A 17285-nucleotide genomic window follows, 5' to 3' on the forward strand; every position below is an offset into this window, starting at 1 on the left:
TCTAATGCTCTTGGTTTAAAAAGTTTAATAAATAAAAGAAGAATACTGCACTTACAAAATAGGGCACTGCCGCCAGTGCTAGCTCAAATGCACATATCAATCACATATCCTGACTCTTGGCCCATTGGTAAGATGGCTGTGGGATGAGAGGACACCCAACGCTCCCTTTATAAGCCTTACATCCAAAGCAAGGAACTTCTTCAGTAGGGGTCCCTTTTCTTACCGTATACAATGGGTGTTTCTGAGTGCATGTAGACAGGTGTAATCTTCCTATGGGAAAAGAGAAGTGAAGATCTGCCAAGACTCTGCCAGAGCTATTAGCCCTGAGGGGAACACCGCTTACTTTGACCTTCTCGTAAGGCAGGGGTCATGGCTTTGAGGTGAGTGGCTAGTTTGTATGGTGATGAAACTTCTATTATTTGAATCATATATCATATTGTGATTGCATATACTGATTGGACTTTAATTTACACTATTTGTGGACTATCATATTTGTTGAACATTAGAATTATTTTAGATGTATATAGCAATTTTTTGGATACTTGGAAGTTGATATTTAGTACAAGAGACTTATTTTGTTCCCTTATTCTCACTAAAGACGACCAGCTAGTTTACATGTGCAAAGCCTAATGCCACGTACATACGGTCAGATTTTCAGATGGGAAATGTTCGATGTGAGAAAAAACTTTTTGTCAGAAAGTCCGACCGAGTGTATGCTCCATCGGATTTTCCACCCCCAAATGTTTGACAGCAGGTTCTCAAATTTTCCACCAACAAAACTTTGTTGTCGGAAAATCCGATCGTGTGTACACAAGTCCGCGCACAAAAATTTACACGTGCTCGGAATCAAGTACGAGCCGGAAGCGCTTGTTCTTGTAAAAATAGAGTTCGTAATGGAGCTATCAGGACTATTGAACTTCCTTTTTATCGGCTTGTCGTACGTGTTGTACGTCATCCGCGTTCTCACGTTCAGAATTGTGCGTATGCAAGACAAGTTTGAGCCAACAACCTTCAGACCAAAATCCACAGTTTTGTTATCGGAAAATCGTGTGTACGGGGCATAAGCCTTACATTTTATCCCTTAGGATACAGGAAATGAAAATTATATGATAAGAGGAAGGTTGCCCGGCCAGGATACAGAGAAAATAATCATGGTATGATATCCCATAAGGATAGCTAAGTAGCCCCTGAGACTGGCAGAGAATTCAAGGGGAACCAACATAAATGTCAACCTGAATAAAAAAGGGGATAGGGTGCACAAGAGGTAACCCATAAATGAAGGTAAACCACAATAAGTGTAAATAAAGGTAAAATAAATAAAAAATGTGCATGTGAACAACTAATTAGCAAGAGGATAAGCAAAACCCATCCCCTTTCAACACCTGGAGGTGTCTCTGGGTCCTGGTGGAGGAAGCCTACAGGACCTGCCTAACTTTGATGCAGAACATGATTCTAAGAACCATCTGAAAAGTGAAGCAAAGTATCCGAAGCTGTGAAGTGAGCGGCAAAAGTCTTAGCAACACTGCTAAGAACATTGATCCAATTAGGGACAGAGCCAAGAAAGGGATCTGAAGGAATTTTCTTCAAGAGACTTTGGATCAGCCATGGAAGGAGGACCTCTCTCTAGGTGCTCAGATAGCATGAAAGCTTCTTCATGTACTTTATCCCCAAAATGAGCATCTGCAGCAGGATTCCAGGGTGTTCTGTCTGCTGACAACCCAGGAGAGGACAGGACCATCCAGCAATGGTTTCTTCCTGCCCATAGGACAAGAGAGGCTTAAAGGTGAAAAAACATCTCCCTTCGTAGTGGATACTACCAGTTGGGGAGAGTCATTGCAGCATAAAAGACAGCACTTGTCCTGTCTCAAGGAGAACTCCCAAACCTTTATGGAGGTGAAGGTTCTACAAACACCTAAATGATGTCCACCAGAGTCCAGGTTTGAAAGCTGACTTTCAGCAGGTTCCCCTGCCAAACTGCGAACCACCTGGGTGATCATCTGAGTGCTCCATAATGGGGATGCCAGGAAAAGGCACTAGGGTGGACATAAGGTCCAGACCTTTCAAGAAATAGCAAGTGCCTCTGAAGGACATTGAAGGCTAAGGTCTTTGCTAGGAAAGGGAACTGTAGGAAGTGACCCCATCAGACCTTGTAGGTCAGAAGTCCCTCTGGACAGGTCGAATTCTGAGGAGTACCAAGTACCATGAGAATCCTAGGATATAGAATTGTCCCAGGAAAGGAAATGCAAGTTCATGTGTGCCTCTTCAAGTCTTCCTACTTGAAGAGGAACAAATGGTCCAAAGGTTCGGGGAACTCGGGAAGATGCACTGCCGTGTGCATTAGCACAACAAAAGAGGTGACAAGCAGCTGAAAGAAATGCTCAGCCTGTTGGTTTGATAGTGAAGACCTTGGATACCAAATGCTGGCAAAGAAAACTACCAGATGATGCCCATTGGATGTATAAACAGCCCCCATTTGCAGAAGTGTGGGCAGAGTCATAAAGAAGGCTTATAAGAGGTTTTAGCTGACCTCTGGTTTCCAGCCCTATGGGTTGAGTGGGTTTTAGGCTTTGAAGTTCTATAAGTACCTGCTGCAGAAGTAGATAAAGGCAAATATTGTGATTCCTACTACCTTCCCACAGACCTCCAGAGTCGAGGAGGGAGCATACCATGGCCATCTGTAGCATTTCAAATGATGGTGTCAAGAGCGCATCCAAAGGGAATATGTCCCTTGAAGGTTAATCAAGTCATATACTCCTTGTATCATTAGTGTCCCAAGCTAGTAGCCAGAGTGCACTTTGCAATTGTATGTACTTCACATCCCAATTGAAAAATACATTTAGAGCACATGGCTCCCCACATTTGCTCCAGCCGCTCTATGAAACTGGGGCCTACCAAAGCAAAGAAGAAGAGAGAATCTACACCTTATGCATGGTTTGACAAATTAGAGTTATTTCCAGAATGTGATGGAGAGCAACAATTAATTCACCCTGGGATTTATAGAGGGAACTTAGCTGCCTAAAGCTTTGTACCCACTCAAAGCCTAGTGTCTTCCTGTTAAGGTGGGTCATTGGTGCATTAACGATTGGAAAAAAAAACAAAAAAAAAATGTATAAATTACCAAGACACATGTCCTGAAATAGTAGGCTGATCCTCTGGATGCAGTGTAATAGGTTTGAAGCATTGGTCTAAATCTAAGTCAATGGGGAAATGCAGCACCTTAGAAAAGTCTGAGATGATGACAGTGGCTTCAGGCCTGGTTCGAAGGAAGGGCTCAGGAGGTTCAGAGGCACACTCTGCAGGGGATGTCACTGTAATGCCCCAGTAACTGAGCACAAACAGTCAGGTCCACAGTGGACATGGCGTTCCCTGTGGACACAGGGGAAGCCTCAGCCTTATGTGATGGAGCAAGGGAGACTCAGATAAAGACTACCCTATAACAATATGGGACTGAGATTTTAGATGACACACATCGGGTCCTCCTGTGGAAACCAAGTAAACGTCCCCGGAACCTCTAGGGAAGTGAAGTATGGCCTAAAGTAAAAAGTAGCAGCAGCACTGTCCTCAGTGTCTTACAAAGACATGTTTATTCTGTGAGGTCTTGAACTAGTCCCAAAATGAGGCAAAACTCAGGTACTTACAAACCCAGGTAGTTGGTGACAATGAGGGTTTGTGCCCAGGTCACTGTGGGTGAGCAGTCTAAATAGTCCAGAGATGCATGTGGGTGCTTCAGAAGCAGCAGCAATTTGGAAGTTCCTTGAGACTAAATGGCAGGAAGGAGAGCATGGAATGTTCATGCATTGTTTCACCGAATAGATGACATCAGGACTCAGTCCTTCAGCCCTAAACCTTACTGTGGTAAAGCCAGCAATAGCAAGACATTTAAAAGGACGCTCTACAGTGCAAACAGAGTGGTAGTTCCCACGGCTTTCATCACAAATAGCCTTATTCACAAAGTGAGCCTTCAGAAACAGGGTCACATCAGGGCTGTGCCATGGATCTAGACCTGGAAAGCACTCTACAGCTAACCAACACAATGCACTCTAGTCTGAAAATTTTCACAAATGTAATGCCTATGGCCCAAAGGTCATGTCCTATGCTACTTTTGCACGTCAAGTCCAGTGGGGTCCAGGTACAATGTCTAAATCTAGGCTGAGGAAATGCCAATATGCAAGATTTGCAATATAAAGATGAGCTCAAGCAGCAGTGTCAGCAAAGAATCCCGACTGAAGTCACCTGAGAAACAATTTCTGCAAATTAGGGAGCGCCAGCAAAAAAAGTTACACTTCTCAGTGGAACTGAGGAAAAGGCATCCAACTTCTGAGGACATTAGCAAAAAACTGAGCCATGCTGGGTAGAGGATGGGTTTTACACAGACTGGCTTTTTTTAGGGTGGTGTTTTGTTTGCCAATTGCTTCCTGTAGGCAGATAGTAGAACCAGACAATCCAAGTGCCAATTCAAAGGAGAAAATGTACAGTAACATACCAGCAGAGAGGTTCAAAATATACATTCACTAAAACATCAGAAGGGAAAGGTCTTCATCAATTACATCACTATAATTCCGCGTACACACGGTGTGAATTTTTTGTTGTCGGAAAATTCGGTCATGTGTATGTGGCATAAGAGTACCCAGTGGGTTAAAAATACATTTAAAAGTACAATTTGATTTGCTGCTGATTAGCGAATATAAGTATTAACAGGGACCGAAAAGTTTTTTTTTTTTTTTAATCGGTGTGTAAAAATGATCAGCTTGATGTAGATAATCTTATTAATCTTTGTTGATGTTTCAAAACCTTTTTATAGGTAATGTTGTAATAGCAAATACACCAGGGCAGCTACATTTGCCCATTATACACTCTGCTCTGCTTCCTGTTTAATAGTGCTACACAATGGTTGTACGTTACTGATCCTTCTCCTTCTCATGAGTGAACAGACTCATTGAAAACAAGAGGAAATTCAGGGGCTTGGGGGTCCCTGCTATGTGGTTCTATTGTCCGTTTAGTATATTTTTGTTTTAAGGTACACGTTAAACCACTTTAATTAGAAGACTCTATGAATCCACTGTAAGAGGTAGACATCAATGGCTGCAAGTCACTTTGCCAGGGTGATAGGCCCCCTATTTTTGGGCTGCTGCAATATCGTTCTAGTCAGTTCTTTGGTTTCAACATAATCTATTAAATGAGTTAACGCAAATTAGAGGGAGTAAATGGGCTATAGATTAGTTTACCACATTTTTTAGCTATTTTATATATAGTAAATTGTATTTCCTGCTTTTAGGCCTTACATTATACTGTACATTTCAATACATGAAACACCAAGCAACTGCTAAACAATCAGTTTGCAACATTTGTGTTCATATGCATCATATGCATTAAAGGGGGAGTAAACCCACTGACTTTTTTTTTTCTAGACCTGTAAGGGAAAAGGCCTAATGAGCTAGTATACCCGGCATACTAGCTCATTATGAAAAACTTGCCTTAGAACGAGGCGCCGGCATCTCAATCAGTCCACGCCAAGGCATGTCTTCCGGTTAGCGCGGCGCCGGCGCTGTGAGTGGCTGGAGCCGCGATGTCGTCGCTCCCACGCGGGCGTTTTCTTCCAGGCAGGGTGTGGTGTCTGCTGGACTTTCAGCTGGGAATCTCTGGAGCGCATGCGCTGCTGAAGTCAGCGGCTCATTGCGTGGGGAATATCTCCTAAACCTGTACCTACAGGTAAGCCTTATTATAGGCTTACCTGTAGGTCAAAGTTACAAATATGACTATACAACCGCTTTAAGATTACCTGAGAGTGAGTTTCATTGTCCTGTAGCTGTGATTTCAATTTTTCATTTTCAGAATTTAGCTGCATGTTGGTCTTCTTAAAGGTATCCCTGCGTTTGGTTAAAATGATCTTATCCTCTTGAAGTTTCTGAGGACAAAAGAAAATATACATCCACTGGTTTGTTTTTAATATTCAAACCTTATTCTTAAAATAAAAATATGGCGGGATAAGTGTAGAATAATACGATTTCTATAGGTTCTTTAAAAGCACTGCTATTACCTGATAGGGGACTTTACTTACCTAACCACAACAATTTTATTTCCAGGAACATTACAGATCACTTTATGAATGTCGATCTGGAAGATTTTTTCATGTTTAACTCCACTTAAATAGAAAAGCACGACTCGTGTGAGAATAGGATGAACTGAGATGACCTTGGCAAAGAGCTTGGGTCTGCAGAATTCCAAGGGTACCACTTTCCTTGAGGAAGGGACAGATAGACTGTGTAATTGAAGTGTCTTGGTAACCACTTAAACTAGGCTCACCATGACCTTCTTCTGACACGTGAGGAATGCATCTGACATTTTCCCCTTGTTAAAGGAATGAGAGGAATTGGCCACAGAATCCTGTGTAGCAGTAGAAACAGGACAGGGGTGGGATTCCCAAGTGGGGGACTGGTCTGAGACATTAGAAATCTAAAGCCTGTTTCACACCAATGGTGGAAATATAGGGTTTGTTGAAGTCGCCATGGCGTCCGGGCCACATTCTGGGGGCCCGGTTGCCCCTGTATACCTCGATAGGAGGAGCGGCAAGGGCGTCCTCAGCTGAACTGTAATTGGCACTGAGCAGGGAGCTTGTCACATTTATTACAACTAAAGTGAAAGCACAGTGTGTGCTGTGCTCTTTGTCTCCCCCTACAGTGCAGTACCCATCCGGAAAAGGTAAGGTAAAACACTGCCGATTTTTAAAAGGCTGTGTGTGTGTGTGTGTGTGTGTGTGTGTGTGTGACTGTGTGCATGTATGTATGTGTGTGTTTACATGTATGTATGCACATTTAATCCTGAACCCCTATATGTGTACAATCAGAACTGATTTTTCTTTCTTGCTTGTTCATAGTGTCAACAAAAAAATGCTGTTCTTCTGAAAAGCGATCCCTGCTCAGAACGCTTTTCAGAGGCATTTGAAAGCCAGTAAAGAGGCAATGTGTTGCTTCCTGACTGCCTGTTTTAACCCCTTAAATGCATCATCACTATGCTGCAACTGCATGCAATGCACACAGTTGCGGGGTAGTTGCAGTGCAGCCCCATTCACCTAGGGGTACAGTAAACTTCAAGGGTGCCCTGACTGGAAAAAGATTGAGAAACACTGACATAGAGGAACTGATCTCTCCATTTTCCTCCTGCAGCTGCTAAATGTCTGCGGGAGGGAGAGGAGGAGAAGCGGGTGGAAATGGATAAAATCGGTTCCTTTATATGCAACCACCCACTTGTGACCATGCCTTGTTGTTCCGCCACTGGGCTCGGAGGAAAGGGCCCTCTCCGGGGGTCAGGGGGACCTTCATGGTTTCTTGCATCGGAGCTCTGAAGGTTCTAGTTATGCCACTGTTAACGCGTCTCATCCTCGCAAGAGCTCACAAGCCCTTTGAGAAAATCACAAGGATGAAACATGTTAGGGTCAGACTGCACAGCAACCAGAAGTTATGTCAGACCCCCAACCCAGAAGTAATGTACCGAAACTCATAGAGATGGGGACTGGGTGAGACACTGTGTTCGGCACACTGGCGGGGGGGGAGTCTGGCGATATGTTTTATAGTGTTTGATGGGCAATATGTTTTAGAATGTTTGATGGGCAATATGTTTTAGGGCCAGTTCACACCAGATGCAGTTCGATTCAGTTCCGTGCACTTTTTTTCTGCACAAAAAAAGCATGCACTGTGTTTTCCCATGTATTCCAATTGCTCTAGTTCACACCATGCAGTCAGTTTCTGGTTTCGGTTGGTTTCTGGTGCAGAAACTGACTGGAACTGACTGTATTGGTGCAGAAAAAAACGTAACTGCACGGAACTGCATCTGGTGTGAACTGGCTCTAAGGCCGCGTACACACGCGCGGACTGTTCGCCCAACATTGTCCGCTGAACAGTGTTTGGGCGGACAGTCCGCTCGTGTGTGGGCTTTCAGCGGACAGTTTCAGCGGACAGTTTGACGAACAAGGTTTTTCGGAAATTCCGTAAAACTGTCCGCTGAAACCTTGTTTCAGCGAACAGTCCGCCCGTGTGTAGGCTTGTTCGTCAAACTAAGTTCCGCGCATGCTCAGAAAGGATTTACACGCCGAAAGTTATAATGCAGTGTATAGGACGTCGTATTTTTCGTCCCGTCGTACGTGCCGTTCACGTCATCGCGCACGGTTTCAGCAAACTGTTCGTCGTGTGTGGCCATGTCCGTCCATGCTAATTTTGAGCGGACTGTTTGCCGAAACTGTTTGACGAACAAGGTTGGGCGAACAGTCCGCGCGTGTGTACGCGGCCTTAGAGTGTTTGATGGGCAATATGTTTGTTACATTTATGTTTGTTTGGATCTTATCTTGAAGAATTTTTAGCAGCTGCCTATAGACTGGATTTTCTTATTGGCCGATTTTAATTTTATCTATTTCACTGTGTCCTCAAGCGCTTGGTGTGTGGGCCCATTTGCACAATTTATTTTATGTTTGTGAGTGGATTTTAACTAGGCTAAAAATATATTTTTTTTGTGATTGTATTACACTATCCGAGTGTAGCGCCGACTCCTGAAGAGCACGCGCTATGTGTTTTTTAAATTTAACGTTACACCTCAACTGCAGTTTGGTTTGGGTATAATTATTCTAAATTTTGACCTCAGCATCAGTCTGACTGGACTATAGGGTGTTCGGGCTGGCCATGGGGGATGTGGTCTCTTCTGGCGGGCATGGAAACACAGTCTGGTTGGGTGCTTTAAGGTTACTTTCTCTCGGGGGCCAGCCCAGTGGGAGTGTCACTCTTGCTGTGCTTTCTGGGAGAGGGTATTTAAGATGCGGATGTCACCTGCTTCGGGGTTCCGGTCCAGAAGTATCTTCTGACTCCATGGACCTGGTCCTCCTGAGCAGCCCTATGGCCTGGGGTGCGGATCCACTCGGCTTTACATCTTGGGGCTGGCTAGCCCGAGGTGAGGAAACTAAGGAAGGGATTCAGAAGTGGTCCTGTGCTATCTCAAGTTGTGGAGAGGCCCAGCAGCTTCGTAGTTATCCAGGGGAGGGGGTAGGACTCTTCAGAAGAAGGCCACGCAAGGGTTGGCTTCTTAGCAAGAGCCTGGTAAAGCTGAAGGACCTAAGTGAATCCAATCTCGCGCAGTATCGCCGGACTGGCTGCAAGATACTGGTGCAACGCGAGTGTTCCACAAGTTTCTAGTTTCCTTGTTCATGTCCTACAACAAATTCTGTGGCAGAGACTTGTTCTTGACTCGAACACCCTGTTGGCTGCTAGGCCTTGTGAGAGAGGGACTATCCAACTAGAGTGAACATCCAGCTGTGAATGGCTATTCTCTGGATTTATTTAAAGTAAGAAAGTTCTTTATTACTGACTTTGACACTAAGAGTACCTGGACTTTTCACCTAACCCTCTGATTCTATACTGAGAGACTGTTAACTATGTTTTAGCAAATAAAAATCCCTTTAAGCGGATCTGTTGTCAGTCTCTAAAGTTTCTGGGCCATCTATCAAGGGAAACCCCTAGACACAAGGAGCGAGCGAGAGAAGGTAACGGTAAGCCCATTAAAACCAGACACTCCTTCGGGAGTCAGTGCTTTGATGTGGGCTTCTTGGTGGACCTTCTAAAGGGGAACGGAGGCTGGGGGTTTTACTTCAGACAAAGATTGGAAGTGACATTTTGAAAGCTGCGTTTGCCGATCAGTATCATGATAGGCAATATGAGTTGGTGAGTGAGATTGAACGCTGGGGAGAGGCTGAGCACCTGTCAAGTGGTGGATTGGAGGAGCTTTTTACAGAATTGTCATGTATGCAATTTGATGCAATATTGGAGTGAAGCACTTTTCACTGGTACCTTTGGGCTTTTTATTTCATATGGACACTTTATTTATTGCAGTTCATTGATCTTCATATTTTATATATTTATACATATTTTTTGTATATGTTGGTTTTAGTTGGGTTCACATCGATACCTCATATCTGTTTCATGTTATCTGATGCAGATGGGATTTAATATATTTAGATTTGAATTAAGGTAGCAGCAGAGAATTTTTGGTTTATTATTTTTATTTTATTTTTAAGTACGCCAGGTATATTTTGGATAAAAAACATCTGCGCCCTATTGGCGCAGTAGTTTGGGTTATTTGAAGATACTTTTTTTGTGTGAGGTTTTATCAAAAATGACTGCAAAAGTGGATAGATGCACAAGCAGAGAATCAGCTATGCTGCTGAAAGCTAGCAGCTGCGTGATGATCAGTTCTCACAGTACAAAACACTTTCCACAGAATTTACACTGTTGTGATAGGATGCAGGGCTGACACAGTGAAGCACCAAAGCCCTCTTCCATATGTAATGGGTTTAATATTGCTGTTCATTAAATGGCTAGGTTAATAGTCAGGGATAAGTCTTGGTGACAGGTTAATAGTCAGAGGTCTGTGTGTATGCATTCTTTTGCATTTGTGTTCAGCACCAAGAAGCCTTTGAAAGAAACAAATGTGTCAGGCTCCCACACCTGACTTTCAATATAATGCATGGTAGATGACAGCTATTTGGAAAATATATTGTATTTGATCTATATGAATCCACTCACATTCATTTGACAATATAGCTATTTTTAGATCTCTTTCCCTACTTGCTTCACTGTTCTCTTTTGCTAAAGATCACATTTGCCACAGTCATTCATAATATATATATATATATATATATATATATATATATACACATACACACACACACACACACACACACACTCACAGTATCTCACAAAAGTATTATTTTATTATATCTTTTCATGTGACAACACTGAAGAAATTACACTTTGCTACAATGTAAAGTAGTGAGTGTACAGCTTGTATAACAGTGTAAATTTGCTGTCCCCTTAAAATAACTCAACACAGCCATTAATGTCTAAACCGCTGGCAACAAAAGTGAGTGCACCCCAAAGTGAAAATGTTCAAATTGGGCCCAGTCAATATTTTGTGTGGCCAAAACTGTAACTGCCTTAACCCTCTTGGGCATGGAGTTCACCAAAGCTTCACAGGTTGCCACTGGAGTCCTCTTCCACTCCTCCATGACGACATCATGGAGCTGGTGGATGTTAGAGACCTTGCCCTCCTCCACCTTCCATTTGAGGATGCCCCACAGATGCTCAGTGGGGTTTAGGTCTGGAGACATGCTTGGCCAGTCCATCACCTTTACCCTCAGTTTCTTTAGCAAGGCAGTAGTCTTGGAGGTGTGTTTGGGGTCGTTATGTTGGAATACTGCCCTGCAGCCCAGTCTCCAAAGGGATGGGATCATGTTCTGCTTTAGTATGTCACAGTACATGCTGCCATTCATGGTTCTCTTAATGAACTGTAGCTCCCCAGTTCCAGCAGCACTCATTCAGCCCCAGACCATGACACTCCCTCCACCATGCTTGACTGTAGGCAAGACACATTTGTTTTTGTACGCTTCACCTGCTTAACGCCACACACGCTTGACACCATCTGAAACAAATAAGTTTATCTTGGTTTCATCAGACCACAGGACATGGTTCCGGTAATCCATGTCCATAGTCTGCTTGTCTTCAACAAACTGTTTATGGACTTTTATGTGCACCATCTTTAGAAGAGGCTTCCTTCTGGGATGATGGATGATGCAGATGCACACCAATTTGATGCTGTGTGCGGCGTATGGTCTGAGCACTGACAGGCTGAACCCCCACCCCTTCAACCTCTGCAGCAATGCTGGCAGAACTCATACATCTATTTCCTAAAGACAACCTCTGGATATGACTCTGAGCACGTGCACTCAACTTCTTTGGTTGACCATGGCGAGGCCTGTTCTGAGTAGAACCTGTCCTGTTAAACCGCTGTATGGTCTTGGCAATATTCTAATAGCCTATGCCATCTTTATGTAGGACAACAATTCTTTTGTTCAGATCCTCAGAGAGTTCTTCGCCATGAGGTTCCATGATGAACTTACAGTGACCAGTATGAGAGAGAGAGCGAGATGGCTATGCGTTAAGTTATTTTGAGGGGAAAGCAAATTTACGCTGTTATACAAGCTCTACTCACAGTGTCATTCCTTCAGTGTTGACACATGAAAAGATATAATAAAATATTTACAAAAATGTGAGGGGTGTACTCGCTTTTGTGAGATACTGTATAATATATATATATATATATTTTTTTTTTTTTATTAATACAACTATTCACCAATTTCCATTAATAGTGGCCAGAGCACAACAAAATTATAATTTACCTTTTTCTTTTCTTCTGCAGATGCTCTAAGGGCATCCAAATTACTGTACGTCTTTAATCCTTCAGACATTTGCTGGATTTTGTCCTTAAGGGATGTCAGCTCACTGTTTATCTTGGTTTCCAGCTGCTCTACTTTCTGAAGGTCCTGTTGTAAACGCTGGCTCTCTGAGAACACACACATACATAATGCATACAATTTAATATAAAATTTAAACATTTGTGTAAACTGTTCCAGTACCTCTTTTTGGAAAGGTATGATGAAAAAATCAAGCTGACCATAGGATGGATCGATTTTCTTCAGTGCCATTTTATATGCCAGATTATAGCCGCTGGCAATAACTGCAAATTAATAAATCGATTAACTTGGGTACATTCAGCCTGCCTATGCATGGATCAAATCTCAGCCGATCCCTGCTGAGCCAGCTTTACCCTACAATAACTAAAACATAATTTAACACTAAATGAAGTCCTAAAACTAAACACTTATTGATAACCATGACTATAGGCTTCAAAATCTACCAGTAGAAATACATTTTTGCTTTAAATGTTTTCTTAGACTAGCATTGCTATCGTGGCACTACCCCAGGAGGAGCAACTGGATTGTTTGGGTCCTTCTACCCAACTGCAGTGATTCTCCAACTTTCGCAGAACCATATACTTCAGGTGCTTGTTGTAGAAGTCTTGAATCAGCAAAGTCACTTGGGCACTTGAATAAAGTAGAGCTCTTGTTGCAAAAGCACCACAGGTGAAGAGCCTATTAGTTTGACAGGGACGTTGGTATTTTAAGTAGTTGGCCTAGATAACTGGACCTTTCTTCTAAGGCTTTTAAAACTATGCTTCCAGCAATGTTTCGAAGGTCAGCAGGCATCTCTCTTTTAAACAGCATAATTCAATACATGGCTTCCTCAACTGTCTCTTTGAAGTGTTACCACAACACTTCAAATTCCTGATATGTGCCTGTTGTACCATGTACTTGTATGAGAAAGTATCTTGTTCTCTTAATATTGCTTCCTTTATGTGAAATCTCTGGTGTTCCTGCCAGTCCATGCTTTCCTATTAAAAACTGACCACACTAAACAGGAAAGCACATCGTTGTCAGTTCTCTAGCTATGCTGGGAGTGTGCTGCTACCTTTCCTCCTCCCCAGCTCTTATGCAGCTGAGAAAAAAAGTATTTATAATGCTTTTTTATATCTATACAAAAGTGTTTTGGCTTTCATTTCTATTTTAAACTGAATGAGTTGTTTTACAAGGTCATTGTTTACAATCACTTTAAATGCTTAAGCTTTCCCCTTCACCTCTTGCTTCACATCTTACATGAGAGATAGTGATGTGGTCTGATATCTGAGTGGCTCTTTAAACCTGGGTCCTCCAAATGTCCCCTGTTACTTCTGCAATTTTTTCATCTTCTATGACAAACTTGGGCAAACTCACTTTAAATTGCATACAACAACAATTGTAACACACCACTACACCTGGCAACTTCTTAAAGGGGCAGCTTGTGACATCTCTTCAAGTTGTGCCGTGGTTATTTCAGAATAGATGACAGTTGCACTTATTGGCTTAACTACCACAGACAGTTTCTTTACCTCTGGCAACCTGGCAAAGGTGACTGAGCCCATCTTGGTAACCTGCCTGGCTGGTTCCACACAGACACAGTACCTGTGCCTGAACTACTGGCACAAAGAAATGCCAGAGAGTAGCACAATGACAAAAGAAAATGATCAACCTATCTACGAGTCACAATCTCTGAGAAGTCAATGGCTAGAGGAGAATATTTATTAATCAGTCCTGTTGATGTGGGAGCCCTTAACGTTTGATGGAGCACTTCCTCTCAACCATTTGTAAACCTTAAGAATATTAACACTGGGTGTGCAATAGGCTACCGCTATGGCACTTTGGTGAAAAGGTGTTAAATGCAGTCTGTTCTTGTGATGATCGCTATCACACTCAGGATGGAGCTAAGTCACAGATCTGGAATAGGATCAGGCCAAAGGTATCTGGCCATGCTGGGGCCTACCTCTCCAGCCTATGCCTCTTGGTCTCAACACTAGAAAGGGAGTGCAGAACACAGCAGCAAAGTCCCAAGTCCTCTCCCTGGACTTTAGGCAGATAGGAAGAAGCAGTACAATGGCTCACATACAGCAAAAGCCTCATGTTACATCCACTCTCTCAGCACAGCACATGGCTCTGGGCTCACTAGCACACAGACCAGACACAGCTTGCACAGCGTCAGATTCCTCTGTGGAGGCCTTCACTCCCTCTGCCCAGCAAAGGAAACCTAGTAGCATCAAAGTCCTCGATAGCAAAATGCAGCAACATCTCTCTGCAGCCCTGCTTCTTCTACAGTTTCTCAGAAGTAGGCTTCGCTCTTGTTTTCTGGGTTTCTGGACGCAAGTGCCCCTCTGCTTCAAGCGTGTTCCAGCTCCACTACCTACAGCTCAGCACCTCCCGTGGGTGTAAGGCCGGATTCACACCTATGCATTTTTAGTGCTTTTTGCATTTTGCAGATTTGCACTACAGAACGTGTTCCATAGAAAACCATGTTGAATGGACTGTAGTGCAAATCTGCAAAATGCAAAAAGCACTAAAAATGCATAGGTGTAAATCCAGCCTAACTGTAACAGGGTCACGGCGGTGGCCAATGGGAATGCGTCCTTGTCCTGTTGCCAGGAATGGGCTTAGTCCAGGCTGCACTGCAGCCATTGAATGTCCTCTCCTGCATTTTTGGTCTGCCTGTGTTCTGTCTCTACACAGGAGAGGGAGTAAACATGCTGCTGATGGAGAAGGTATGCTCTGCCAGATGGCAAAGGGCTAGCAATGGCCCTATGATTTATATATTTCACTGGATTTACATAGCAGTACTTTTTCTGTTGAAAAACCAAAAACAAACATACTGTATAAATAGTTTGTGTGGTTTTTTTTTTAAATAGTATGATTGTAATACGGCCTCCTTTAGCTACAACATGATAAGAGCTGGGAATCCCTAAAGGCGTTCAGGAAGAGGGCAAAGGATTAGTCACCAGTATTGCCTATGGTCACCATGCAGATGAGCTTTCTCCATTTATAATGCCTTGTTCTGCACTGTGTTTCAGACTCTGATCTTGGTAGAGGCAGGGCTTTGCTTCTCTATGTCAGAGATTTCAGAAAGGAGAATAATGAGCAGCACAGTGGTGCATTTACCAAATCTCACTGAAAATAGCAGTCAAAGGCATCAATGTGTTAGATTCCACACTGCAGTTATAGCTATGAGGCTTCAGGCACAGAAGTGTACATTCACACTCCAGGAAGTGTTCTGCTATATTTCAGAAGGAATTCAAGAGAAAAGATCCTTTTGTGGGTGGAACAGATTAAACACAATTAATACTGCTAGACATTCCCATTAACACAAAACGTAAATTTTTGGGGTTTATGTCTACATAAAAGTAATAAGCTAAATTCTCTAGACTGCAATGTTTTTTGCCTAAAGGATCTTTATTTTAGTCACATGACCATTAAGTTCAACTTCCAGTGGCCATCATTGCTGAACATACCTGTCAATATGGTAATTAACAATAGTTATGGATTGAGTCTAAAGTGTGAAAAACATTTCCCCCCTTTCTTTGGATGTCCAAATACACAACATGAAGACCAATGATAATTAAAACACAAAATCATAATTTTATCATACAGAAATTCTGCAAGTCACTCCCTATCTTTTCTCTCTGTATCTTGCTGATCTTTTCCTATTTTGATTTGCTTGTAAGGTATCTACTGGTGTGGGCAGTCCCTAATCAATCTGACTTTCCCTTTTGAAAGAGGCTTCATTGATATTTGCCAGCGTTCTGCTTGACCCTGTGTGTTTCTTGCACTGGTTTACACGAGACTGCCTTCTACATTTTAGTTTCTGTATCTCATGTGGTCTCTGTTGGCTATTCAGGTCTGTACAATATGCTTACAGCCAATAAACCTTTTGTTAAAGAAATCCTGTAAGTCTTTTCAAGTCTATCTGTGTCTCACACTACCAAACATTTTTTTGACTGCAACAAAAGCACGTTGCTGCAGTGCTGTCACTGCTTCCTAGGCAAATTACACAATGCCCAATTGTAAGTACTGGTTCAGCCCAAAAATGGCTTCCTCAGTTGTGAATTGTTGACACTCTTAGCCAGTGCAATTATTATAGCCATTTTCTTTAATTATTATAAACATTCACTGCATGCTTCTCCTATGACTAGATGAAGAAAATCGGACAGGACAGCTCTATAATTTATCTTCTTCTAACAGTGTGAGCAGAGAAACTGCTGCAAAAGTAAAAAAAATAAATAAGAGCTGTAGTCAGGAAGAGGATACAGGCCGGTTCCTTTAGATATGCACTCAAGTGGCAGAAGGTGTGTACAAAGCAATTCAGCCTGAGACCAAACTTCTTGACCCTTGAACAAATATCTGGGAAACAATAGCATTAGTGAAATTGTTTACGCTGGGTAGTTTCCTCTTTCTCCAGCAGCAATGCTGATGTTTTTTTTCTTAAGCCATCTCAAACCATTAAAAAGAAGCCTTGACTCTATTTCACAATTTATGCTGGCCAGTAAAATTAAGACTATTTAGCCGATACAATAGTAAGTTTAGTATCTATAATCTTTGTATATATGGGTAATGTATAATTGCAACCCCTTTGCAATTATAAGAAATGTAAAAAGATTCTAACATACAGTATGTCTGCCCACTAAATGAACAAACTCAGCAGGAAAATCTATGCTCCACAACATCAAGTTAAAATAGATCTAAACTTAAAAACAGAAAATGTGTAATTTGCTTTTCAGTGAAACACTGCCTCCTGGGATGTGTGACATGGACATCCTAGGGGCAGTGGAACCCCTATGCCATTCTAGTCTAGGCCAGGAAGCAGGGGGTGTTGGGCTGCAGCACAAAAAAGGTACTAAAGGTTTCCAAAAAATGCTGAAATGTTCTACTATTGTGTAAGAGGGATGGGGAAAGAAACAGGAGTGAAAAAGCTCTTTTATGGAAACTTGCACACAGGGCATCTAGACACTTTGTGTCCAATCCTGGCATTACAGTACACCAGGGAGGTACAGGT

At 42.6% G+C, this 17285-nt stretch overlaps 1 protein-coding gene across 1 annotated transcript in view; it reads right to left on the minus strand.

The window, feature by feature from the left end:
• The window catches only part of IFT74 (intraflagellar transport 74), a 176534-nt gene that overhangs the window by 3669 nt on the left and 155580 nt on the right, over positions 1-17285 (minus strand). Inside the window, exons 17-18 of the mRNA XM_077475147.1 lie at positions 12215-12378; positions 5780-5905 (exon numbers count right to left, since the gene is read on the minus strand). Coding sequence (XP_077331273.1) covers positions 5780-5905; positions 12215-12378 — 290 coding nt within the window. The remainder of the gene's footprint in view (positions 1-5779; positions 5906-12214; positions 12379-17285) is intronic.

This window comes from Lithobates pipiens, unplaced genomic scaffold (genome assembly GCF_037356315.1).
Source record: "Lithobates pipiens isolate NorthernLeopardFrog02 unplaced genomic scaffold, aLitPip1_a1.2 Scaffold_13, whole genome shotgun sequence".
Classification (NCBI taxonomy): domain Eukaryota; kingdom Metazoa; phylum Chordata; class Amphibia; order Anura; family Ranidae; genus Lithobates; species Lithobates pipiens.